The sequence below is a fragment of the Anomaloglossus baeobatrachus genome, chromosome 2 (assembly GCF_048569485.1).
Source record: "Anomaloglossus baeobatrachus isolate aAnoBae1 chromosome 2, aAnoBae1.hap1, whole genome shotgun sequence".
Taxonomy (NCBI): Eukaryota; Metazoa; Chordata; class Amphibia; order Anura; family Aromobatidae; genus Anomaloglossus; species Anomaloglossus baeobatrachus.
Window position 1 is genome coordinate 790173370 of NC_134354.1, and position 27843 is coordinate 790201212.

Below are 27843 nucleotides of genomic sequence, written 5' to 3' on the forward strand. Positions count from 1 at the left end.
TCACCGTACAGAGGACATAAAGCCGCGGGGTGCGGGGTACACACACACAGAGCGAGCGTCACCGTACAGAGGACATAAAGCCGCGGAGTGCACAGAGTCATCTCCTAGCTGATATGGTGTGACCGCCATTTATTATCCCGTCGATATCCGCGATCTGCAGACGTCCTCTCCACTAGATGGAAATATGGTGCTGACAAAACTGCAAATATGTGACGGCCTTTACTAATCACGGTGAGTGCACATGGGCGAAGGTGCAGCGATCACAACTGCGACTGGGCCCGGGGGTGCAGGGGGCCCGGAGGTGCAGGGGGCCCGGGGGTGCAGGGGGCCCGGAGGTGCAGGGGGCCCGGAGGTGCAGGGGGCCCGGAGGTGCAGGGGGCCCGGAGGTGCAGGGGGCCGCCGGCCACAGCGCCTGCTTCAGCTGAATGTGCATAAGAGGGCGCGCATCCAGCTGAAATACCTAGCCGGACAGAGGCCCGCCGGGGCCATGCACTGCAATCTGTCAGCCGCTGATTAAGGCTATGAATATTCACTGCTCCCCACACCCATAATTATCATGGGGGAGCAGAGGATATGTCAGCACCCGGCAGCTGACTGTGCTGTAAGTGGACGCGCCGCGCATGACAGTGACGTTGCAGCATATCACCATCAGAGGAGGACACCGGGGGAGGCGGGAGAAGGGGAGTATAATGGTTTATTCTGTTTACTGTGTGCAGCGCCCGGGGGTATAATATGTACCAGGATGGGGCCATTATGGGGACATGTATACCAGGATGGGGCCATTATGGGGACATGTATACCAGGATGGGGCCATTATGGGGACATGTATACCAGGATGGGGTTATTATGGGGACATGTATACCAGGATGGGGCCATTATGGGGACATGTATAGCAGGATGGGGTTATTATGGGGACATGTATACAAGGAAGCTGCCATTATGGGAACATATATACCAGGATGGGGCAATAATGGGGACAAATATACCAGGATGGGGCAATAATGGGGACATGTATAGCAGGATGGGGCCATTATGGGGACATGTATAGCAGGATGGGGTTATTATGGGGACATGTATACCAGGATGGGGCCATTATGGGGACATGTATACCAGGATGGGGTTATTATGGGGACATGTATACCAGGATGGGGCCATTATGGGGACATGTATACCAGGATGGGGTTATTATGGGGACATGTATACCAGGATGGGGTTATTATGGGGACATGTATACCAGGATGGGGTTATTATGGGGACATGTATACAAGGAAGCTGCCATTATGGGAACATATATACCAGGATGGGGCAATAATGGGGACAAATATACCAGGATGGGGCCATATATACTAGGATGGGGCCAGGATGTAAACATATACCAGAATGGGCCATAATGAGGACATATATACCAGGATATAGCCATGATGGGGTCATGCACCAGAATGTAGTCATGATAGGAACATATAACAGGATGGGGCTATATACAAAAGAATGGGCCATGATGAGGACATATATACCCGGATGGGGCCATGATGAGATCATACATCAGGATGGGGGGACATATTTACCAGAAGTGGCCCAGGATGGAAGATATTCGTAGAGGATGAAGAGGGAGGGGGGAAACACTTATGTCTTTATAGGATTTAGAACGATAAAATGGCCCATACATCTGGCCAACATGTGGGGGGCTTTGCTCAAACTTTGCAGCGAGGCCCATTGGACTCTAGCTACGCCACTGCACATGGGTGAAGTCTTCTGAGAGCGACCGTCACTCATAACAGCAAAGCCGTCCAGATAAACCTTCAGAACAGGAACCGGAGAGGCACGGAGGATTGGAGGCACGGAGGATTGGAGGCACGGAGGATTGGAGGCACGGAGGCACGGAGGATTGGAGGCACGGAGGATTGGAGGCACGGAGGATTGGAGGCACGGAGGATTGGAGGCACGGAGGATTGGAGGCACGGAGGATTGGAGGCACAGAGGATTGGAGGCACAGAGGATTGGAGGCACAGAGGATTGGAGGCACAGAGGATTGGAGGCACAGAGGATTGGAGGCACAGAGGATTGGAGGCACGGAGGATTGGAGGCACGGAGGATTGGAGGCACGGAGGATTGGAGGCACGGAGGTACGGGGGTTTATGTCTGTGTCCTACATTACAGCTGGAAAAGGCGCAGCACGTCAGCGTCCTGGTGATAGCGACACAATGGCATCAACGAGCCGCCTCTGCTGACAGCCCGAGCGTGGCTGCAGACTATCGAGGAGCCGGGGGTAGGTGGCTACAGGGCTTGTGACCATGGCTAACTACCCAGTGGCCACTTACATGTGTCTTCTCCTCCATTGCTGAACGCCTCAGAGTCTGACAGACACAGATATTACCGTCTACCACATCGTGTCACAGAGACTCACCGCTATCAGCTCCTCCGTCCAGATCCTGTTGTCCATCTTCAGACTCCTCACTTTACTTATACTGGGCCCCAAACTGCGGTGCTCCCCTACAATCACCAAAGGGTAAAAAAGGGTAAAATATCTATATACAAAGGGTAACAAACAGATAACTCATCAGCAGGACAAGGAGTGGTGTCATAGTGCTATAATACTGCCCCTATATACAAGAATATAACTACTATAATACTGCCCCCTATATACAAGAATATAACTACTATAATACTGCCCCCTATATACAAGAATATAACTACTATAATACTGCCCCCATATACAAGAATATAACTACTATAATACTGCCCCTAAGTACAAGAATATAACTACTATAATACTGCCCCTATGTACAAGAATATATCTACTATAATACTGCCCCCTATATACAAGAATATAACTACTATAATACTGCCCCCCATTACAGGAATATAACTACTATAATACTGCCCCTAAGTACAAGAATATAACTACTATAATACTGCCCCTATGTACAAGAATATAACTACTATAACACTGCCGCCCATTACAGGAATATAACTACTATAATACTGCCCCTAAGTACAAGAATATAACTACTATAATACTGCCCCTATGTACAAGAATATAACTACTATAATACTGCCCCTATGTACAAGAATATAACTACTATAACACTGCCCCCCATTACAGGAATATAACTACTATAATACTGCCCCTAAGTACAAGAATATAACTACTATAATACTGCCCCCATGTACAAGAATATAACTACTATAATACTGCCCTCTATGTACAAGAATATAACTACTATAATACTGCCCCCTATGTACAAGAATATAACTACTATAATACTGCCCCCTATGTACAAGAATATAACTACTATAATACTGCCCCCTATGTACAAGAATATAACTGCTATTATACTGCTCCTATGTATAAGAATATAACTACTATAATACTGCCCCCTATGTATAAGAATATAACTGCTATAATACTGTCCCCATGTATAAGAATATAACTGCTATAATACTGCCCCCTATGTATAAGAATATAACTGCTATAATACTGCCCCCTATGTGTCAAGAATATAACTGCTATAATACTGCCCCCATGTATAAGAATATAACTGCTATAATACTGCCCCCTATGTATAAGAATATAACTGCTATAATACTGCCCCCTATGTATAAGAATATAACTGCTATAATACTGCCCCCTATGTATAAGAATATAACTGCTATAATACTGCCCCCTATGTACAAGAATATAACTGCTATAATACTGCCCCCTATGTATAAGAATATAACTACTATAATACTGCCCCCTATGTATAAGAAAATAACTGCTATAATACTGCCCCCTATGTATAAGAATATAACTACTATAATACTGCCCCCTATGTACAAGAATATAACTGCTATAATACTGCTCCTATGTATAAGAATATAACTGCTATAATACTGCCCCCTATGTATAAGAATATAACTACTATAATACTGCCCCCTATGTATAAGAATATAACTGCTATAATACTGCTCCTATGTATAAGAATATAACTACTATAATACTGCCCCCTATGTATAAGAATGTAACTGCTATAATACTACCACCTATGTATAAGAATATAACTACTATAATACTGCCCCCTATGTATAAGAATATAACTGCTATAATACTGCCCCCTATGTATAAGAATATAACTACTATAATACTGCCCCCTATGTACAAGAATATAACTGCTATAACACTGCTCCTATGTATAAGAATATAACTACTATAATACTGCCCCCTATGTATAAGAATATAACTACTATAATACTGCCCCCTATGTATAAGAATATAACTGCTATAATACTGCCCCCTATGTATAAGAATATAACTGCTATAATACTGCCCCCTATGTACAAGAATATAACCACTATAATACTGCCCCCTATGTATAAGAATATAACTGCTATAATACTGTCCCCTATGTATAAGAATATAACTGCTATAATACTGCCCCTATGTATAAGAATATAACTGCTATAATACTGCCCCCTATGTATAAGAATATAACTGCTATAATACTGTCCCCTATGTATAAGAATATAACTGCTATAATACTGCCCCCAATGTATAAGAATATAACTGCTATAATACTGCCCCCTATGTATAAGAATATAACTGCTATAATACTGCCCCCTATGTATAAGAATATAACTGCTATAATACTTCCCCCTATGTATAAGAATATAACTACTATAATACTGCCCCCTATGTATAAGAATATAACTGCTATAATACTGCCCCCTATGTACAAGAATATAACTGCTATAATACTGCCCCTATATACAAGAATATAACTACTATAATACTGCCCCTATATACAAGAATATAACTACTATAATACTGCCCCTATGTACAAGAATATAACTGCTATAATACTGCCCCCTATGTATAAGAATATAACTGCTATAATACTGCCCCTATGTACAAGAATATAACTGCTATAATACTGCCCCCTATGTATAAGAATATAACTGCTATAATACTGCCCCCTATGTATAAGAATATAACTGCTATAATACTGCATCCTTGGGCTTTGAGTGCATGACTTGTATCCCGCTCTCACCTGCGCACTTTTTGCAGATGACCACACACAGGTTGACGGAGGCCCAGTCGGGTTTGGGGCAGCGGCAGTCGGCGCACAGTCTATTAGATTCCTCTGACCAGATTTTCTGGGCCACTTCGAGGTTGGAGAGCGCGGCGGAGACTGACTGCTTCATGGCTTCCACCAGTCGCTCCTTTCCTGTTCATTATCTGCAATAAAGCTGGGGACAGAGCGGAAGCATTGGACGGGGTAAAGGTGAAGAGCATGTCCCGGAGGTAGAGCGTGCCACTGTGGAGTGTCTGGACTCCGGTGGTAATGACACCCGCTAAGAAGGAGCAATGGTCGGAGCTGTGTAAATAAATGACCCCAGACACTGCAGCAGGGGAAGTCCTATCTTAAGGGTCCAAAGTTTCAGGAAGTGCAGACACAATACTGATGTAGGGCGATGGCCATCGCGGTCCGGGCTCCCTACCTGAACATCTTGTAAGGTGTTGTCAAGTCAAAGCTCCTCTTCTCAACTTCCTTGACGTTGCCGAGGTTCATGTCGATAGAGGTGACGCCAACGCCAGAGACAAAGTCCTGTAGATGATCAGAAGAATCACGGCGGTGTTGAGGGAACAGGCGGTGCGGCATTGTAGGACACGTTACACACAACGTTACACAACGGTGCACCCCCACCGTGCCGAGGCGCCAACTACATTATGGCACGGGGAGGCCAACACTGGTTGGAGATATAGCTTACATGGGCGTTGTGGGTCTCATGCATTGGGTCACAGTGGTGAACACTAACCTCTCCGTTCTTGTAGAGGTAGACTTTATCGGAGGCCACCACCACAAAAAGCTTTGACTTGCAGCTCTTCATCTCCAGGAGTCCGCACTTGTCCACGTTCTCGGGTAGTGAGGACGTGCTGCTGGGTCGGCTTCTCCTGTCCTCCAGGACCTGCTGGATCGCTTTTATCCAGTCGTTTCGTTCCGCTGCCCATGATACATTCATTAGTAAGGAGCCATGGACTGGGCGTCTCGAGAGGCCTCCACCCTTGGTGGGACGGGTCTACTCACCATCACTCTCCGCTCGGAACACAAAGTTCCGGTTTGAGGTTGTGACTTCGAACTTCTGGTCTCCGGTGGAAGCCACCTTGGCTATGCAGCTGGTCTTAATGAGCCGCTTCGAGTACATGTCCTACAGAAACAAAGCCAAGGGCGTCAACAATGCTTCTTTACTGGTCCTGTGGCCTCAGAATTGGTCAATGTCCAGGAGGACGGACCCCTAACGACCAAAAAGTGGTGGCAAATCCCAGCGATAACCAATCACATAAGATGGCAGGAACCGCCCTTCCATCACTCGCTTTACTGAAGGACCAAAAATGGACAAGATCTGGACAGTACCTTGTCATTGTCAAAGTAGCGGAGATACTCTGCGTCCAGCCTCACCCACCGCCTCTGGAAGATGTAGGACCTTCAAGAAACCAAACACGACATGTCAAGAGAATCAACCGGCACAATGCACACCCAATCCTCAGTGCCTCTCCTGCATTATCCCAGTCTCTGCACACAGTCCTCAGTGACTCTCCTGCATTATCCCAGTCTCTGCACACCCAATCCTCAGTGCCTCTCCTGCATTATCCCAGTCTCTGCACAGTCCTCAGTGACTCTCCTGCATTATCCCAGTCTCTGCACACCCAATCCTCAGTGCCTCTCCTGCATTATCCCAGCCTCTGCACAGTCCTCGCAGTGACTCTCCTGCATTATCCCAGCCTCTGCACAGTCCTCAGTGACTCTCCTGCATTATCCCAGTCTCTGCACCCAATCCTCAGTGCCTCTCCTGCATTATCCCATCCTCTGCACACAGTCCTCTCAGTGACTCTCCTGCATTATCCCAGTCTCTGCACAGTCCTCAGTGCCTCTCCTGCATTATCCCAGCCTCTGCACAGTCCTCAGTGCCTCTCCTGCATTATCCCAGTCTCTGCACACAGTCCTCAGTGCCTCTCCTGCATTATCCCAGCCTCTGCACAGTCCTCAGTGACTCTCCTGCATTATCCCAGCCTCTGCACAGTCCTCTGACTCTCCTGCATTATCCCAGTCTCTGCACACCCAATCCTCAGTGCCTCTCCTGCATTATCCCAGTCTCTGCACAGTCCTCAGTGACTCTCCTGCATTATCCCAGTCTCTGCACACCCAATCCTCAGTGCCTCTCCTGCATTATCCCAGCCTCTGCACACAGTCCTCTCAGTGACTCTCCTGCATTATCCCAGTCTCTGCACAGTCCTCAGTGCCTCTCCTGCATTATCCCAGCCTCTGCACAGTCCTCAGTGCCTCTCCTGCATTATCCCAGTCTCTGCACACAGTCCTCAGTGCCTCTCCTGCATTATCCCAGCCTCTGCACACAGTCCTCTCAGTGACTCTCCTGCATTATCCCAGTCTCTGCACACAGTCCTCAATGACTCTTCTGCATTATCCCTGTCTCTGCACACAGTCCTCAGTGACTCTCCTGCATTATCCCAGTCTCTGCACACAGTCCTCAGTGACTCTCCTGCATTATCCCAGTCTCTGCACACAGTCCTCAGTGACTCTCCTGCATTATCCCAGTCTCTGCACACAGTCCTCAGTGCCTCTCCTGCATTATCCCAGTCTCTGCTCACAGTCCTCAGTGACTCTCCTGCATTATCCCAGTCTCTGCACACAGTCCTCAGTGACTCTCCTGCATTATCCCAGTCTCTGCACACAGTCCTCAGTGACTCTCCTGCATTATCCCAGTCTCTGCACACAGTCCTCAGTGACTCTCCTGCATTATCCCAGTCTCTGCACAGTCCTCAGTGACTCTCCTGCATTATCCCAGTCTCTGCACACAGTCCTCAGTGACTCTCCTGCATTATCCCAGTCTCTGCACACAGTCCTCAGTGACTCTCCTGCATTATCCCAGTCTCTGCACAGTCCTCAGTGACTCTCCTGCATTATCCCAGTCTCTGCACACAGTCCTCAGTGACTCTCCTGCATTATCCCAGTCTCTGCACACAGTCCTCAGTGACTCTCCTGCATTATGTAATTTCTTAATTGTGTAATGTACGAATATTCCAAGATCTATTACTTAAAATGTATTTTATTCTTGGGACAACTGCTCAATGACAACTCTAAGTCATTATACAAGTGCGCCCTCCAACAATAAACCTCAGGTGGAGCAATGCCACGCAGCGGGCGGTGCAGTGCGGCCCCTCTATAAAGCGTGCAGCGCGGCCCCTCTATAAAGCGTGCAGCGCGGCCCCTCTATAAAGCGTGCAGCGCGGCCCCTCTATAAAGCGTGCAGCGCGGCCCCTCTATAAAGCGTGCAGCGCGGCCCCTCTATAAAGCGTGCAGCGAGGCCCCTCTATAAAGCGTGCAGCGTGGCCCCTCTATAAAGCGCGCAGCGCGGCCTCTCTATAAATCGCGCAGTGCGGCCCCTCTATAAATCGTGCAGTGCGGCCCCTCTATAAATCGTGCAGTGCGGCCCCTCTATAAAGCGTGCAGTGCGGCCCCTCTATAAAGCGTGCAGTGCGGCCCCTCTATAAAGCGTGCAGTGCGGCCCCTCTATAAAGCGTGCAGTGCGGCCCCTCTATAAAGCGTGCAGTGCGGCCCCTCTATAAAGCGTGCAGTGCGGCCCCTCTATAAAGCGTGCAGCGCGGCCCCTCTATAAAGCGTGCAGCGCGGCCCCTCTATAAAGCGTGCAGCGCGGCCCCTCTATAAAGCGTGCAGCGCGGCCCCTCTATAAAGCGTGCAGCGCGGCCCCTCTATAAAGCGTGCAGCGCGGCCCCTCTATAAAGCGTGCAGCGCGGCACCTCTATAAAGCGTGCAGTGCGGCCTCTCTATAAAGCGTGCAGTGCGGCCCCTCTATAAAGCGTGCAGTGCGGCCCCTCTATAAAGCGTGCAGTGCGGCCCCTCTATAAAGCGTGCAGTGCGGCCCCTCTATAAAGCGTGCAGTGCGGCCCCTCTATAAAGCGTGCAGTGCGGCCCCTCTATAAAGCGTGCAGTGCGGCCCCTCTATAAAGCGTGCAGTGCGGCCCCTCTATAAAGCGTGCAGTGCGGCCCCTCTATAAAGCGTGCAGTGCGGCCCCTCTATAAAGCGTGCAGTGCGGCCCCTCTATAAAGCGTGCAGTGCGGCCCCTCTATAAAGCGTGCAGTGCGGCCCCTCTATAAAGCGTGCAGTGCGGCCCCTCTATAAAGCGTGCAGTGCGGCCCCTCTATAAAGTGTGCAGTGCGGCCCCTCTATAAAGCGTGCAGTGCGGCCTCTCTATAAAGCGTGCAGTGCGGCCCCTCTATAAAGCGTGCAGTGCGGCCCCTCTATAAAGCGTGCAGTGCGGCCCCTCTATAAAGCGTGCAGTGCGGCCCCTCTATAAAGCGTGCAGTGCGGCCCCTCTATAAAGCGTGCAGTGCGGCCCCTCTATAAAGTGTGCAGTGCGGCCCCTCTATAAAGTCCTACAGAGGTTTTTTCACTTATTGCATTTCCAGTTTATCTGAAAACTGAACGTCCTGAATAAGAGGAGAGATCTTGGGGCGCGGATCTGGGATAATGAGACCCACATGCGCTGGTCGCCGGCCCATCTCCGGGAGCGCAGCTGCAGCGCCTCTTGCTCGGTGGAGGAGGATGGGTGTGGTGATCCCACAGAAATCCCCAGCGGGAAGAAGAATCTGAGCAAAACCAAGGAAGGAGGAGGAGGAGGTGCAGATGTGAGGGCGAAGACACCAGGAAAATCTGCACGGAGCCATCAAGTGTGAACACAAGCGAGGAGCAGGATAAACTCGCTCGGATGTGAGCGCTCCTCCTGGGATACCGATCTTCCCTGGATTCTGTCCCCACCGCTGATGGGTTTGTCGCACTATCACTGTAACACTGGCTCCACAAAGGGTTAAATCCAAAGTAAATCTTAAAGACCGAATGGTCTTCTAGTCTGCGCAGAATTTATATGTTCACCTCAGACAGACACATTGTAACAAAGCTCCACCTGTCAGTACTATCAGGTGTAAGAATGTTCCCATTCACTGACAGCAAGCAGAGATCGGGACACTGAAAAAGTGAAATCCGAGGTCTATGCACTCAGCGGAGCGCGCACTCACCCCTGCGGAGGGTTCTTGTCCAGCCACCCGGCCTTGATGAGCGGGGTCTGCTGTGTAGACGACTCCCCATCATCCATGTTCCTGCTCCTTCTCTGTGGACTCGGGACGCCCAAGGACAGAGAACTGCCGGGATTCCACGGGGTCAGGACGCCATCATTGTGCGAGGTCCTGCAGGAGACACAGCGACATCAATCACCGGGGACAGATATACAGAAAAGCAAAATAAGGGCTGACAACCAACACAAATATCAGGTGTGAGGGGTTGTCAGCCCCGCCCACTGATGACATCACTGATAAGAGACCACACCCCCACGTAGAAAGCACATATGATGGAAGGTGGAGAGGTTTTCCTATAGTTTTACCTTAAAATCATCTCCTCAGGAAAGCATTAACAAAAACTAATTGGTCTCATTCACTGACAGTAATCAGAGATCTTGAAATCATCGTCCAATCACTGATTCTTATTCACATACCAATAGAAATGCCAGTAAAGGCTGAAAGGCGAGACCCCCCACATATCTGTGTAAATAAGTCCAGAACATTGTTACCATGCCACATTTTCCCCACACCTCATATACTCAGGTTTATTTCCTTTGTTTTTTGGAACAACAGAAAAAACAAACCCAGAAAAAAAAACCCCAGCAAAAAAAACAAAAAAAAAAAAAAAACAGAAAATAAAAACAGAAAATAAAAACAGAAAATAAAAACAGAAAATAAAAACAGAAAATAAAAACAGAAAATAAAAACAGAAAATAAAACAGAAAATAAAAACAGAAAATAAAAACATTTCAAATTGGACAGAATTTCACACAAAACCCCAAATGGTGCGGACAGGAATGTTGCCCCCTCAGCTTAATATTTGGCTGCTCCCTTTCCCCTGTGTAATTAACCCCTTCCATCAGTCGCCTCCTGTCCCCGTCCACAGCTTCTTCCTCCTCTCACCTGGAATCTCACACTCTTCTTTATAAACCCCTCCCTTCCCTTCCCCTCCCTTCACCTCCCCATCTTCAGATCTTTCCACAGGTGTGAATAGGGTTTAGATCCGGACTCATGGCTTTCTCTTCAGGACTCTCCAGCGCTTTGTTTCCATCCAGTTCTGGGGCTTCTTGAAGTGTTTGGGGTCACTGTCCTGCTGGAGACCCCTGACCTAGGACGTACCCCAGCTTTCTGACACTGAGCTCTACATTGCCACCCAAAATCCTCTGGTAATAGTCAGATTTCATGATTTCTTGTACATACTGAAGACCCCCAGTGCCAGAGGCTGCAAAACAATCCCAAACATCTCTGACCTCCACCATGTGTGCCTGTAGGTACTGTGTTCTTTACTTTGTAGCCTCATTCAGTTTTCGGTAAACCGTAGAATGATGTGCTTTACCAAAAAGCTCTATCCTGGTCTTATCTGTCCACAAGACACTTTCCCAGAAGGATTTTCATCACTCACGTATATTTTGGTTGTTTTCGGTCTCTGTATCAGCAGTGGGGTCCTCCTGGGTCTCCTCCATAGCACTTTATGTCATTAAGATGTGGACGGATAGTTTGCGCTGACACTGATGCCCCCTGAGCTGCAGCTTGAATTTCTCTGGACCTTGATTGGGGCTTATCCACCATCCGGACTATCCTGCATTACAACCTTTTATTAATTTTTCTTTGCCATCCACATCCAGAGAGATTAGCTGCAGTGCCATGGGGTGTAAACTTCTAGATTATGTTGAGCACCGTGGACAAAGGAACATCAAGATCTCTGGAGATGGACTTGTAACCTTGAGATTGTTGATATTTTTCACCAATTTTGGTTCTCATTCTCAGACAGTTCTCTTCACCTGCACAGATTCCACTTCTCCCCTTTTCACCTGGTTTCAGGTGTGATTTTCCTATTGCCCACAACTGGTACTTGCTACAGGACAGTTTGAATGAGCATCAAGTGCGTAAAAAAAGGTATTTATCCATTTTTCCGGCCTATTTTTGTTTTGGGTTTTTTTCTGTGATGATTTTCTTCTGTTTTCTGTGTTGTTCCAATTCACACAAAGGAAATAAACGTGTAAGAAAACATTTGTAACTGTAATATGTTTCTGTGAAAAATATGTCATTTTATGGAACAATTTCAAGGGTGTCAACACTTTTAGCCAAGACTGAAGATCACTGCTGATATAACACACACCTCAGCATGATGTGTTCACTGTAGCGACACTGAGGGGTTAATCCCGAGAAGCAAAACAAGCCCTGCGGGTCACTACTGCAGCGCAGATTTTAGAAAAACTCCAGACAATGTAAAGAGAAGACTTGGAAATCAGGAGCGACCCCAGGAATATTATCCCCAATGTTTCAGAATCCCCCCCTCCCCCACAAAAAAAGTTACTAAAAACTTTGGGGTCTTTGTGGTAAAGCTGCAAAGAAGGGAAGGTGACAAACGCAATTAGTGACCCCTAGACCCCGCGCTCCACCAGCAGGGGGCGATCACTGCTCCTCTCCTGAAAAATCACATTCAGTGGAAAGTTCAGGAATGCAAAATAAGCAACAATGTAACAAACAACTAATGACTTAAAGGGCCGGTAACCCTAATAATCAGGAACATCTTATGCCACAGCGGTGATCTCCTCTATATACCCCTGATACATGTATACACCGGCCCCATCATACTCACCCCCATACATGTATACACCGGCCCCATCATACTCACATCCATCTCCTCTATATACCCCCGATACATGTATACACCAGCCCCATCATACTCACCTCCATCTCCTCTATATACCCCCGATACATGTATACACCGGCCCCATCATACTCACCCCCATCTCCTCTATATACCCCCGATACATGTATACACCGGCCCCATCATACTCACCCCCATCTCCTCTATATACCCCCGATACATGTATACACCGGCCTCATCATACTCACCCCCCATCTCCTCTATATACCCCCGATACATGTATACACCGGCCCCATCATACTCACCTCCATCTCCTCTATATACCCCCGATACATGTATACACCGGCCCCATCATACTCACCTTCATCTCCTCTATATACCCCCGATACATGTATACACCGGCCCCATCACACTCACCCCCATCTCCTCTATATACCCCCGATACATGTATACACCGGCCCCATCATACTCACCTCCATCTCCTCTATATACCCCTGATACATGTATACACCGGCCCCATCATACTCACCTCCATCTCCTCTATATACCCCCGATACATGTATACACCGGCCCCATCATACTCACCCCCATCTCCTCTATATACCCCTGATACATGTATACACCGGCCCCATCATACTCACCTCCATCTCCGCTATATACCCCCGATACATGTATACACCGGCCCCATCATACTCACCCCCATCTCCTCTATATACCCCCGATACATGTATACACCGGCCCCATCACACTCACCCCATCTCCTCTATATACCCCCGATACATGTATACACCGGCCCCATCATACTCACCTCCATCTCCTCTATATACCCCCGATACATGTATACACCGGCCCCATCACACTCACCCCCATCTCCTCTATATACCCCCGATACATGTATACACCGGCCCCATCATACTCACCCCCATCTCCTCTATATACCCCCGATACATGTATACACCGGCCCCATCATACTCACCCCATCTCCTCTATATACCCCCGATACATGTATACACCGGCCCCATCATACTCACCCCATCTCCTCTATATACCCCCGATACATGTATACACCAGCCCCATCATACTCACCCCTATCTCCTCTATATACCCCCGATACATGTATACACCGGCCCCATCATACTCACCTCCATCTCCTCTATATACCCCCGATACATGTATACACCGGCCCCATCACACTCACCCCCATCTCCTCTATATACCCCCGATACATGTATACACCGGCCCCATCATACTCACCTCCATCTCCTCTATATACCCCCGATACATGTATACACCGGCCCCATCACACTCACCCCCATCTCCTCTATATACCCCCGATACATGTATACACCGGCCCCATCACACTCACCCCCATCTCCTCTATATACCCCCGATACATGTATACACCGGCCCCATCACACTCACCCCCATCTCCTCTATATACCCCCGATACATGTATACACCGGCCCCATCATACTCACCTCCATCTCCTCTATATACCCCCGATACATGTATACACCAGCCCCATCATACTCACCTCCATCTCCTCTATATACCCCCGATACATGTATACACCGGCCCCATCATACTCACCCCCATCTCCTCTATATACCCCCGATACATGTATACACCGGCCCCATCATACTCACCTCCATCTCCTCTATATACCCCCGATACATGTATACACCGGCCCCATCATACTCACCTCCATCTCCTCTATATACCCCCGATACATGTATACACCAGCCCCATCACACTCACCCCCATCTCCTCTATATACCCCCGATACATGTATACACCGGCCCCATCACACTCACCTCCATCTCCTCTATATACCCCCGATACATGTATACACCGGCCCCATCATACTCACCCCATCTCCTCTATATACCCCCGATACATGTATACACCGGCCCCATCATACTCACCTCCATCTCCTCTATATACCCCCGATACATGTATACACCGGCCCCATCACACTCACCCCATCTCCTCTATATACCCCCGATACATGTATACACCGGCCCCATCATACTCACCCCCATCTCCTCTATATACCCCCGATACATGTATACACCGGCCCCATCATACTCACCCCCATCTCCTCTATATACCCCCGATACATGTATACACCGGCCCCATCATACTCACCTCCATCTCCTCTATATACCCCCGATACATGTATACACCGGCCCCATCATACTCACCTCCATCTCCTCTATATACCCCCGATACATGTATACACCGGCCCCATCATACTCACCTCCATCTCCTCTATATACCCCCGATACATGTATACACCGGCCCCATCATACTCACCTCCATCTCCTCTATATACCCCCGATACATGTATACACCGGCCCCATCACACTCACCTCCATCTCCTCTATATACCCCCGATACATGTATACACCGGCCCCATCATACTCACCCCCATCTCCTCTATATACCCCCGATACATGTATACACCGGCCTCATCATACTCACCCCCATCTCCACTATATACCCCCGATACATGTACTCACCTCCATCTCCTCTATATACCCCCGATACATGTATACACCGGCCTCATCATACTCACCCCCATCTCCTCTATATACCCCCGATACATGTATACACCGGCCCCATCACACTCACCCCATCTCCTCTATATACCCCCGATACATGTATACACCGGCCCCATCATACTCACCCCCATCTCCTCTATATACCCCCGATACATGTATACACCGGCCCCATCATACTCATCCCCATCTCCTCTATATACCCCCGATACATGTATACACCGGCCTCATCATACTCACCCCCATCTCCTCTATATACCCCCGATACATGTATACACCGGCCCCATCATACTCACCCCCATCTCCTCTATATACCCCCGATACATGTATACACCGGCCCCATCATACTCACCTCCATCTCCTCTATATACCCCCGATACATGTATACACCGGCCCCATCACACTCACCTCCATCTCCTCTATATACCCCCGATACATGTATACACCGGCCCCATCATACTCACCCCCATCTCCTCTATATACCCCCGATACATGTATACACCGGCCCCATCACACTCACCTCCATCTCCTCTATATACCCCCGATACATGTATACACCGGCCCCATCACACTCACCTCCATCTCCTCTATATACCCCCGATACATGTATACACCGGCCCCATCATACTCACCTCCATCTCCTCTATATACCCCTGATACATGTATACACCGGCCGGCCCCATCACACTCACCCCCATCTCCTCTATATACCCCCGATACATGTATACACCGGCCTCATCATACTCACCTCCATCTCCTCTATATACCCCCCATACATGTATACACCGGCCCCATCATACTCACCCCCATCTCCTCTATATACCCCCGATACATGTATACACCGGCCCCATCATACTCACCCCATCTCCTCTATATACCCCCGATACATGTATACACCGGCCCCATCATACTCACCCCCATCTCCTCTATATACCCCCGATACATGTATACACCGGCCCCATCATACTCACCCCATCTCCTCTATATACCCCCGATACATGTATACACCGGCCCCATCATACTCACCCCCATCTCCTCTATATACCCCCGATACATGTATACACCGGCCCCATCATACTCACCCCCATCTCCTCTATATACCCCCGATACATGTATACACCGGCCCCATCATACTCACCCCATCTCCTCTATATACCCCCGATACATGTATACACCGGCCCCATCACACTCACCCCCATCTCCTCTATATACCCCCGATACATGTATACACCGGCCCCATCACACTCACCCCCATCTCCTCTATATACCCCCGATACATGTATACACCGGCCCCATCATACTCACCGCCATCTCCTCTATATACCCCCGATACATGTATACACCGGCCCCATCATACTCACCCCCATCTCCTCTATATACCCCCGATACATGTATACACCGGCCCCATCATACTCACCCCCATCTCCTCTATATACCCCCGATATATGTATACACCGGCCCCATCATACTCACCCCCATCTCCACTATATACCCCGATACATGTATACACCGGCCTCATCATACTCACCCCCATCTCCTCTATATACCCCCGATACATGTATACACCGGCCCCATCATACTCACCCCATCTCCTCTATATACCCAGATACATGTATACACCGGCCCCATCATACTCACCCCATCTCCTCTATATACCTCCGATACATGTATACACCGGCCCCATCATACTCACCCCCATCTCCTCTATATACCCCCGATACATGTATACACCGGCCCCATCATACTCACCCCCATCTCCTCTATATACCCCCGATACATGTATACACCGGCCTCATCATACTCACCTCCATCTCCTCTATATACCCCCGATACATGTATACACCGGCCCCATCATACTCACCTCCATCTCCTCTATATACCCCCGATACATGTATACACCGGCCCCATCATACTCACCTCCATCTCCTCTATATACCCCCGATACATGTATACACCGGCCCCATCATACTCACCCCCATCTCCTCTATATACCCCCGATACATGTATACACCGGCCCCATCATACTCACCTCCATCTCCACTATATACCCCCGATACATGTATACACCGGCCCCATCACACTCACCTCCATCTCCTCTATATACCCCCGATACATGTATACACCGGCCCCATCATACTCACCCCCATCTCCTCTATATACCCCCGATACATGTATACACCGGCCCCATCAAACTCACCCCCATCTCCACTATATACCCCCGATACATGTATACACCAGCCCCATCATACTCACCTCCATCTCCTCTATATACCCCCGATACATGTATACACCGGCCCCATCATACTCACCCCCATCTCCTCTATATACCCCCGATACATGTATACACCGGCCCCATCATACTCACCTCCATCTCCACTATATACCCCCGATACATGTATACACCGGCCCCATCACACTCACCCCATCTCCTCTATATACCCCCGATACATGTATACACCGGCCCCATCACACTCACCCCCATCTCCTCTATATACCCCCGATACATGTATACACCGGCCCCATCATACTCACCCCCATCTCCTCTATATACCCCCGATACATGTATACACCGGCCCCATCATACTCACCCCCATCTCCTCTATATACCCCCGATACATGTATACACCGGCCCCATCATACTCACCCCCATCTCCTCTATATACCCCCGATACATGTATACACCAGCCCCATCATACTCACCTCCATCTCCTCTATATACCCCCGATACATGTATACACCGGCCCCATCATACTCACCCCCATCTCCTCTATATACCCCCGATACATGTATACACCGGCCCCATCATACTCACCTCCATCTCCACTATATACCCCCGATACATGTATACACCAGCCCCATCATACTCACCCCCATCTCCACTATATACCCCCGATACATGTATACACCAGCCCCATCATACTCACCTCCATCTCCTCTATATACCCCCGATACATGTATACACCGGCCCCATCATACTCACCCCCATCTCCACTATATACCCCCGATACATGTATACACCAGCCCCATCATACTCACCTCCATCTCCTCTATATACCCCCGATACATGTATACACCGGCCCCATCATACTCACCCCCATCTCCTCTATATACCCCCGATACATGTATACACCGGCCCCATCATACTCACCTCCATCTCCACTATATACCCCCGATACATGTATACACCAGCCCCATCATACTCACCCCCATCTCCACTATATACCCCCGATACATGTATACACCAGCCCCATCATACTCACCTCCATCTCCTCTATATACCCCCGATACATGTATACACCGGCCCCATCATACTCACCCCCATCTCCTCTATATACCCCCGATACATGTATACACCGGCCCCATCATACTCACCTCCATCTCCTCTATATACCCCCGATACATGTATACACCGGCCCCATCACACTCACCCCATCTCATCTATATACCCCCGATACATGTATACACCGGCCCCATCACACTCACCCCCATCTCCTCTATATACCCCCGATACATGTATACACCGGCCCCATCATACTCACCCCCATCTCCTCTATATACCCCCGATACATGTATACACCGGCCCCATCATACTCACCTCCATCTCCTCTATATACCCCCGATACATGTATACACCGGCCCCATCATACTCACCCCCATCTCCTCTATATACCCCCGATACATGTATACACCGGCCTCATCATACTCACCCCCATCTCCTCTATATACCCCCGATACATGTATACACCGGCCCCATCATACTCACCCCCATCTCCTCTATATACCCCCGATACATGTATACACTGGCCCCATCATACTCACCCCCATCTCCTCTATATACCCCCGATACATGTATACACCGGCCCCATCATACTCACCTCCATCTCCTCTATATACCCCCGATACATGTATACACTGGCCCCATCATACTCACCCCCATCTCCTCTATATACCCCCGATACATGTATACACCGGCCCCATCATACTCACCCCCATCTCCTCTATATACCCCCGATACATGTATACACCGGCCCCATCATACTCACCCCCATCTCCTCTATATACCCCCGATACATGTATACACCGGCCCCATCATACTCACCCCCATCTCCTCTATATACCCCCGATACATGTATACACTGGCCCCATCATACTCACCCCCATCTCCTCTATATACCCCCGATACATGTATACACCGGCCCCATCATACTCACCCCCATCTCCTCTATATACCCCCGATACATGTATACACCGGCCCCATCATACTCACCTCCATCTCCTCTATATACCCCCGATACATGTATACACCGGCCCCATCATACTCACCCCCATCTCCTCTATATACCCCCGATACATGTATACACCGGCCCCATCATACTCACCTCCATCTCCTCTATATACCCCCGATACATGTATACACCGGCCCCATCATACTCATCCCCATCTCCTCTATATACCCCCGATACATGTATACACTGGCCCCATCATACTCACCCCCATCTCCTCTATATACTCCCGATACATGTATACACCGGCCCCATCATACTCACCTCCATCTCCTCTATATACCCCCGATACATGTATACACCGGCCCCATCATACTCACCCCCATCTCCTCTATATACCCCCGATACATGTATACACCGGCCCCATCACACTCACCCCATCTCATCTATATACCCCCGATACATGTATACACCGGCCCCATCACACTCACCCCCATCTCCTCTATATACCCCCGATACATGTATACACCGGCCCCATCATACTCACCCCCATCTCCTCTATATACCCCCGATACATGTATATACCGGCCCCATCATACTTACCCCCATCTCCTCTATATACCCCCGATACATGTATACACCGGCCTCATCATACTCACCTCCATCTCCTCTATATACCCCCGATACATGTATACACCGGCCCCATCATACTCACCCCCATCGCCTCTATATACCCCCGATACATGTATACACCGGCCCCATCATACTCACCTCCATCTCCTCTATATACCCCCGATACATGTATACACCGGCCCCATCACACTCACCCCATCTCCTCTATATACCCCCCATACATGTATACACCGGCCCCATCACACTCACCTCCATCTCCTCTATATACCCCCGATACATGTATACACCGGCCCCATCATACTCACCCCCATCTCCTCTATATACTCCGGATACATGTATACACCGGCCCCATCATACTCACCCCCATCTCCTCTATATACCCCCGATACATGTATACACCGGCCCCATCATACTCACCCCCATCTCCTCTATATACCCCCGATACATGTATACACCAGCCCCATCATACTCACCTCCATCTCCTCTATATACCCCCGATACATGTATACACCGGCCCCATCATACTCACCCCCATCTCCTCTATATACCCCCGATACATGTATACACCGGCCCCATCATACTCACCCCCATCTCCTCTATATACCTCCGATACATGTATACACCGGCCCCATCATACTCACCCCCATCTCCTCTATATACCCCCGATACATGTATACACCGGCACCATCTGTTTATGGAGTCAATGAACTTCCTGAAATGAGTGAACCTTCTCCTAAACTCGTCCGTCCTGTTCCTCGGAGGACACCTGAACACAGGGAACGTCCACCATTAACCCCCCAGGTGCCGCACATAAAAGGTGGAATCCAGAGAGGCAGCGACGCAGGAAAACTTCTGCTTCTCACATCAACACACGAAGAGAGGAAGGTTAAATATTTACTCAAGGCGGAAACGCCACAATCACCGGCCATGTACCTGGCACCGCACCGACACTGCACAGAGCAATGATGGTGGTGTAGTGCTGCACCGCACCCGCACTGCACGGAGCAATGATGGGGGCTGTAGTGCTGCACCGCACTGGCACTGCACGGAGCAATGATGGGGGCTGTAGTGCTGCACCGCACTGGCACTGCACAGAGCAATGATGGGGGGTGTAGTGCTGCACCGCACCGACACTGCACGGAGCAATGATGGGGGCTGTAGTGCTGCGGGGTCCCGGAGGAATTATCACATAGAGTAGATACAGCAGACAGTATCACACAAGATATGCTTAGATGCACATCCCAGCAGACGGTATCACACTTCATTAGGTGTTTTCACCCCGTGTGGTGTATGAGGGGCGCTTACCTGTACTCTGCAGCCTGACTCCTTCCTGTGAATCCGAGGTGGGGGGAGGGGCACAACAATAGGGACAGCCCGAGGTGGTCATGATTTGGGGGGGATGGGGGGGGGGGGTTGTTGAGGGTGATTCTCATGTTCCTGCTCAGAAATCTCACCTTCACAATATAAAACAGGACAGGGTCAGTGATTCTTTTTAAGTTTTGAGCTGGGATCCCCCATATATGTAAATTTGTTTAGGGGGGCACCGGTGTTATTACTGTGAGTGGCAGGAACGTCTCCTGACATAACAGTGAGGCTTGGATCGGTCTCATTCCTGACATTACTTACAGAAATTCTGCAGGTACTAGAAGTGCAAATAATAGAAAAGATAAGTCCTACCCAGAACCCCGGGAGCAGAATACGGTATATACATCCTCCTGGGACCTGTGGTAGTGATAATGGGAGTGAGGGTCGGTACCAGCTCACTACATACAGGTTTATACAGCCACCACTAGAGGGAGCTCACTACATACAGGTTTATACAGCCACCACTAGAGGGAGCTCACTACATACAGATTTATACAGTAACCACTAGAGGGAGCTCACTACATACAGATTTATAGAGCCACCACTAGAGGGAGCTCACTACATACAGATTTATACAGCCACCACTAGAGGGAGCTCACTACATACAGGTTTATACAGTCACCACTAGAGGGAGCTCACTACATACAGGTTTATACAGCCACCACTAGAGGGAGCTCACTACATACAGATTTATACAGTCACCACTAGAGGGAGCTCACTACATACAGATTTATACAGTCACCACTAGAGGGAGCTCACTACATACAGATTTATACAGCCACCACTAGGGGGAGCGCACTACATACAGATTTATACAGTCACCACTAGAGGGAGCTCACTACATACAGATTTATACAGGCACCACTAGAGGGAGCTCACTACATACAGATTTATACAGCCACCACTAGGGGGAGCTCACTACATACAGATTTATACAGCCACCACTAGGGGGAGCTCACTACATACAGATTTATACAGCCACCACTAGGGGGAGCTCACTACATACAGATTTATACAGCCACCACTAGGGGGAGCGCACTACATACAGATTTATACAGTCACCACTAGAGGGAGCTCACTACATACAGATTTATACAGCCACCACTAGGGGGAGCTCACTACATACAGATTTATACAGCCACCACTAGGGGGAGCTCACTACATACAGATTTATACAGCCACCACTAGGGGGAGCTCACTACATACAGATTTATACAGCCACCACTAGGGGGAGCGCACTACATACAGATTTATACAGTCACCACTAGAGGGAGCTCACTACATACAGATTTATACAGCCACCACTAGGGGGAGCGCACTACATACAGATTTATACAGCCACCACTAGGGGGAGATCACTACATACAGATTTATACAGCCCCCACTAGAGGAAGCTCACTACATACAGATTTATACAGCCACCACTAGAGGGAGCTCACTACATACAGATTTATACAGCCACCACTAGAGGGAGCTCACTACATACAGATTTATACAGCCACCACTAGAGGGAGCTCACTGCATGCAGATTTATACAGCTACCTCTAGAGGGAGCTCACTACATACAGATTTATACAGTGACCACTAGAGGGAGCTCACTACATACAGATTTATACAGCCACCACTAGAGGGAGCTCACTACATACAGATTTATACAGCTACCACTAGAGGGAGCTCACTACATACAGATTTATACAGCCACCACTAGGGGGAGCTCACTACATACAGAATTATACAGCCACCACTAGGGGGAGCGCACTACATACAGATTTATACAGTCACCACTAGAGGGAGCTCACTACATACAGATTTATACAGCCACCACTAGAGGGAGCTCACTACATACAGATTTATACAGCTACCACTAGAGGGAGCTCACTACATACAGATTTATACAGCCACCACTAGAGGGAGCTCACTACATACAGATTTATACAGCCACCACTAGGGGGAGCTCACTACATACAGAATTATACAGCCACCACTAGGGAGAGCGCACTACATACAGATTTATACAGTCACCACTAGAGGGAGCTCACTACATACAGATTTATACAGCCACCACTAGAGGGAGCTCACTACATACAGATTTATACAGTCACCACTAGAGGGCGCTCACTACATACAGATTTATACAGGCACCACTAGAAGGAGCTCACTACATACAGATTTATACATCCACCACTAGAGGTAGCTCACTACATACAGATTTATACAGCCACCACTAGAGGGAGCTCACTACATACAGATTTATACAGCCACCACTAGAGGGAGCTCACTACATACATATTTATACAGTCACCACTAGGGGGAGCTCACTACATCCAGATTTATACAGTCACCACTAGAGGGAGCTCACTACATACATATTTATACAGCCACCACTAGAGGGAGCTCACTACATACAGATTTATACAGCCCCCACTAGAGGGAGCTCACTACATACAGATTTATACAGCCACCACTAGAGGAAGCTCACTACATACAGATTTATACAGCCACCACTAGGGGGAGCTCCCTACATACAGATTTATACAGCCACCACTAGGGGGAGCTCACTACATACAGATTTATACAGTCACCACTAGAGGGAGCTCACTACATACAGATTTATACAGTCACCACTACAGGGAGCTCACTACATACAGATTTATACAGCCACCACTAGAGGGAGCTCACTACATACAGATTTATACAGCCACCACTAGAGGGAGCTCACTACATACAGATTTATACAGCCACCACTAGGGGGAGCTCACTACATACAGATTTATACAGGCACCACTAGAGGGAGCTCACTACATACAAATTTATACAGTCACCACTAGGGGGAGCTAACTACATCCAGATTTATACAGCCACCACTAGAGGGAGCTCACTACATACAAATTTATACAGTCACCACTAGAGGAAGCTCACTACATACAGATTTATACAGCCACCACTAGAGGGAGCTCACTACATACAGATTTATACAGTCACCACTAGAGGGAGCTCACTACATACAGATTTATACAGTCACCACTAGAGGGAGCTCACTACATACAGATTTATACAGTCACCACTAGAGGGAGCTCACTACATACAGATTTATACAGCCACCACTAGGGGGAGCTCACTACATACAGATTTATACAGGCACCACTAGAGGGAGCTCACTACATACAAATTTATACAGTCACCACTAGGGGGAGCTCACTACATACAGATTTATACAGCCACCACTAGAGGGAGCTCACTACATACAGATTTATACAGCCACCACTAGAGAGAGCTCACTACATACAGATTTATACAGCCACCACTAGAGGGAGCTCACTACATACAGATTTATACAGCCACCACTAGAGGGAGCTCACTACATACAGATTTATGCAGCCACCACTAGAGGGAGCTCACTACATACAGATTTATACAGCCACCACTAGAGGGAGATTACTACATACAGATCTATACAGTCACCACTAGAGGGAGCTCACTACATACAGATTTATACAGTCACCACTAGAGGGAGCTCACTACATAAAGATCTATACAGTCACCACTAGAGGGAGCTCACTACATACAGATTTATACAGTAACCACTAGAGGGAGCTCACTATATATAGATTTATACAGCCACCACTAGAGGGAGCTCACTACATACAGATTTATACAGTCACCACTAGAGGGAGCTCACTACATACAGATTTATACAGCCACCACTAGAGGGAGCTCACTACATACAGATTTATACAGCCACCACTAGAGGGAGCTCACTACATACAGATTTATACAGTCACCACTAGAGGGAGCTCACTACATACAGATTTTTTACAGCCATTACTAGAGGGAGCTCACTACATACAGATTTATACAGCCATTACTAGGGGGAGCTCACTACATACAGATTTATACAGCCATCACTAGAGAGAGCTCACTACATACAGATTTATACAGCCACCACTAGAGGGAGCTAACTACATACAGATTTATACAGTCACCACTAGAGGGAGCTCACTACATACAGATTTATACAGTAACCACTAGAGGGAGCTCACTACATACAGATTTATACAGTCACCACTAGAGGGAGCTCACTACATACAGAGTTATACAGTCACCACTAGAGGGATCTCACTACATACAGATTTATACAGCCCCCACTAGAGGGAGCTCACTACATACAGATTTATACAGCCACCACTAGAGGGAGCTCACTACATACAGATTTATACAGCCACTACTAGAGGGAGCTCACTACATACAGATTTATACATCCACCACTAGAGGGAGCTCACTACATACAGATTTATACAGCCACTACTAGAGGGAGCTCACTACATACAGATTTATACAGCCACCACTAGAGGGAGCTCACTACATACAGATTTATACAGCCACTACTAGAGGGAGCTCACTACATACAGATTTATACAGCCACCACTAGAGGGAGCTCACTACATACAGATTTATACAGCCACCACTAGAGGGAGCTCACTATATACAGATTTATACAGCCACTACTAGAGGGAGCTCACTACATACAGATTTATACATCCACCACTAGAGGGAGCTCACTACATACAGATTTATACAGCCACCACTAGGGGGAGCTCACTACATACAGATTTATTCAGCCACCACTAGAGGGAGCTCACTACATACAAATTTATACAGTAACCACTAGAGGGAGCTCACTACATACAGATTTATACAGCCATCACTAGAGGGAGCTCACTACATACAGATTTACACAGCCACCACTAGAGGGAGCTCACTACATACAGATTTACACAGCCACCACTAGAGGGAGCTCACTACATACAGATTTATACAGCCACCACTAGAGGGAGCTCACTACATACAGATTTATACAGCCACCACTAGAGGGAGCTCACTACATACAGATTTATACAGCCACCACTAGAGGGAGCTCACTACATACAGATTTATACAGCCACCACTAGAGGGAGCTCACTACATACAGATTTATACAGCCACCACTAGAGGGAGCTCACTACATACAGATTTATACAGCCACCACTAGAGGGAGCTCACTACATACAGATTTATACAGCCCCCACTAGAGGGAGCTCACTACATACAGATTTATACAGCCACCACTAGAGGGAGCTCACTACATACAAATTTATACAGCCACCACTAGAGGGAGCTCAGTACATACAGATTTATACAGCCACCACTAGAGGGAGCTCACTACATACAGATTTATACAGCCACCACTAGAGGAAGCTCACTACATACAGATTTATACAGTCACCACTAGAGGGAGCTCACTATATATAAAATTTACCCAGCCACTAATAAGGACGATCCCTATATACAGAGTGTTACGGTTAGCATTGTGTGCAGAGTGCGCTCCCTAGTGGAGAATAAGTGTTTTTACTATAGAAGACATTATGTGTGCGGTCTGTGACATTTCACGTTGCTGATTCCCTGCCCTTATCCTCTTCTCGGCTTATCCTCGGCCGTATGTGACAGTCACGTTGCGCTGGTGGAGGACAGACTTACATGCACTGAACGTCCTCATATTCTGCTGAGCCGGAGACGTTCTCTTTTTTGTCGTCTTCATCAGTTTCTCCGCTTTTAACATTCAGAAGCCGGAATCCGGTGAGAACAATCCCATCGATCTGTAAGAAGAAGATCGAGAGCGCGGTCACGTCCTGGACATGTTACACCATCAGTGAGGGGCAGTGACCTCGAAAGGGTCACCCTGCACAGAGGATCAACAGCTAGCCAACAAGACACCGGCCCTTTAAAATATATATTCACAGGAGAGAGAGGTCACAAATAGAGTCCCAGGGAAGGCCACGTAACCGTCCACACACGTGGAAGTCTACACCCTGTGTGTCCATAGAAGTGAATGGGAATCCACACTAATGGCAGCGAGCAGAGAAAACCAGACATCAGGGGACAAGGAAACCCTTCATAGTGTGACCCATGGGCAGCCGGCACAGAACGCGGCAGTGCCCTTTACAAAGGCTGTGGCTTATACAGAAGGAAGGGAGTACAGACCTATAAGAACGTGATAGTGACATCCAGCTCCCGGACAGGACGCCTTCATACACAGCGAGACACATTAGTAATGAACACGTCACCAATTTCCTAACTAAATAGATTACTAAAGCTGCTATTGACATGAATTTCTCACCAGATGTCAGTAACAACCCGTCCAATCCACAAAGGCAAAGAAATCAAACTAGAGATGTGTATAAATTATGTGTAATAATGAGAAATGACACAGGGAAAAGTATTGAACACATGAAGAAAGATGGAAAAAGCCCTGGAATATCTCAGTAATTAGAAAGCAATCC

General features: G+C 48.2%; 1 protein-coding gene across 1 annotated transcript in view; it reads right to left on the reverse strand.

Annotated features, from left to right (window-relative positions):
* The window catches only part of ARAP1 (ArfGAP with RhoGAP domain, ankyrin repeat and PH domain 1), a 182279-nt gene that overhangs the window by 72523 nt on the left and 81913 nt on the right, over positions 1–27843 (reverse strand). Inside the window, 9 exon segments of the mRNA XM_075337654.1 lie at positions 2405–2490; positions 5028–5189; positions 5192–5226; positions 5479–5585; positions 5797–5981; positions 6066–6186; positions 6393–6462; positions 10092–10259; positions 27041–27159. Of these exon segments, the coding sequence (XP_075193769.1) occupies positions 2405–2490; positions 5028–5189; positions 5192–5226; positions 5479–5585; positions 5797–5981; positions 6066–6186; positions 6393–6462; positions 10092–10259; positions 27041–27159 (1053 nt within the window).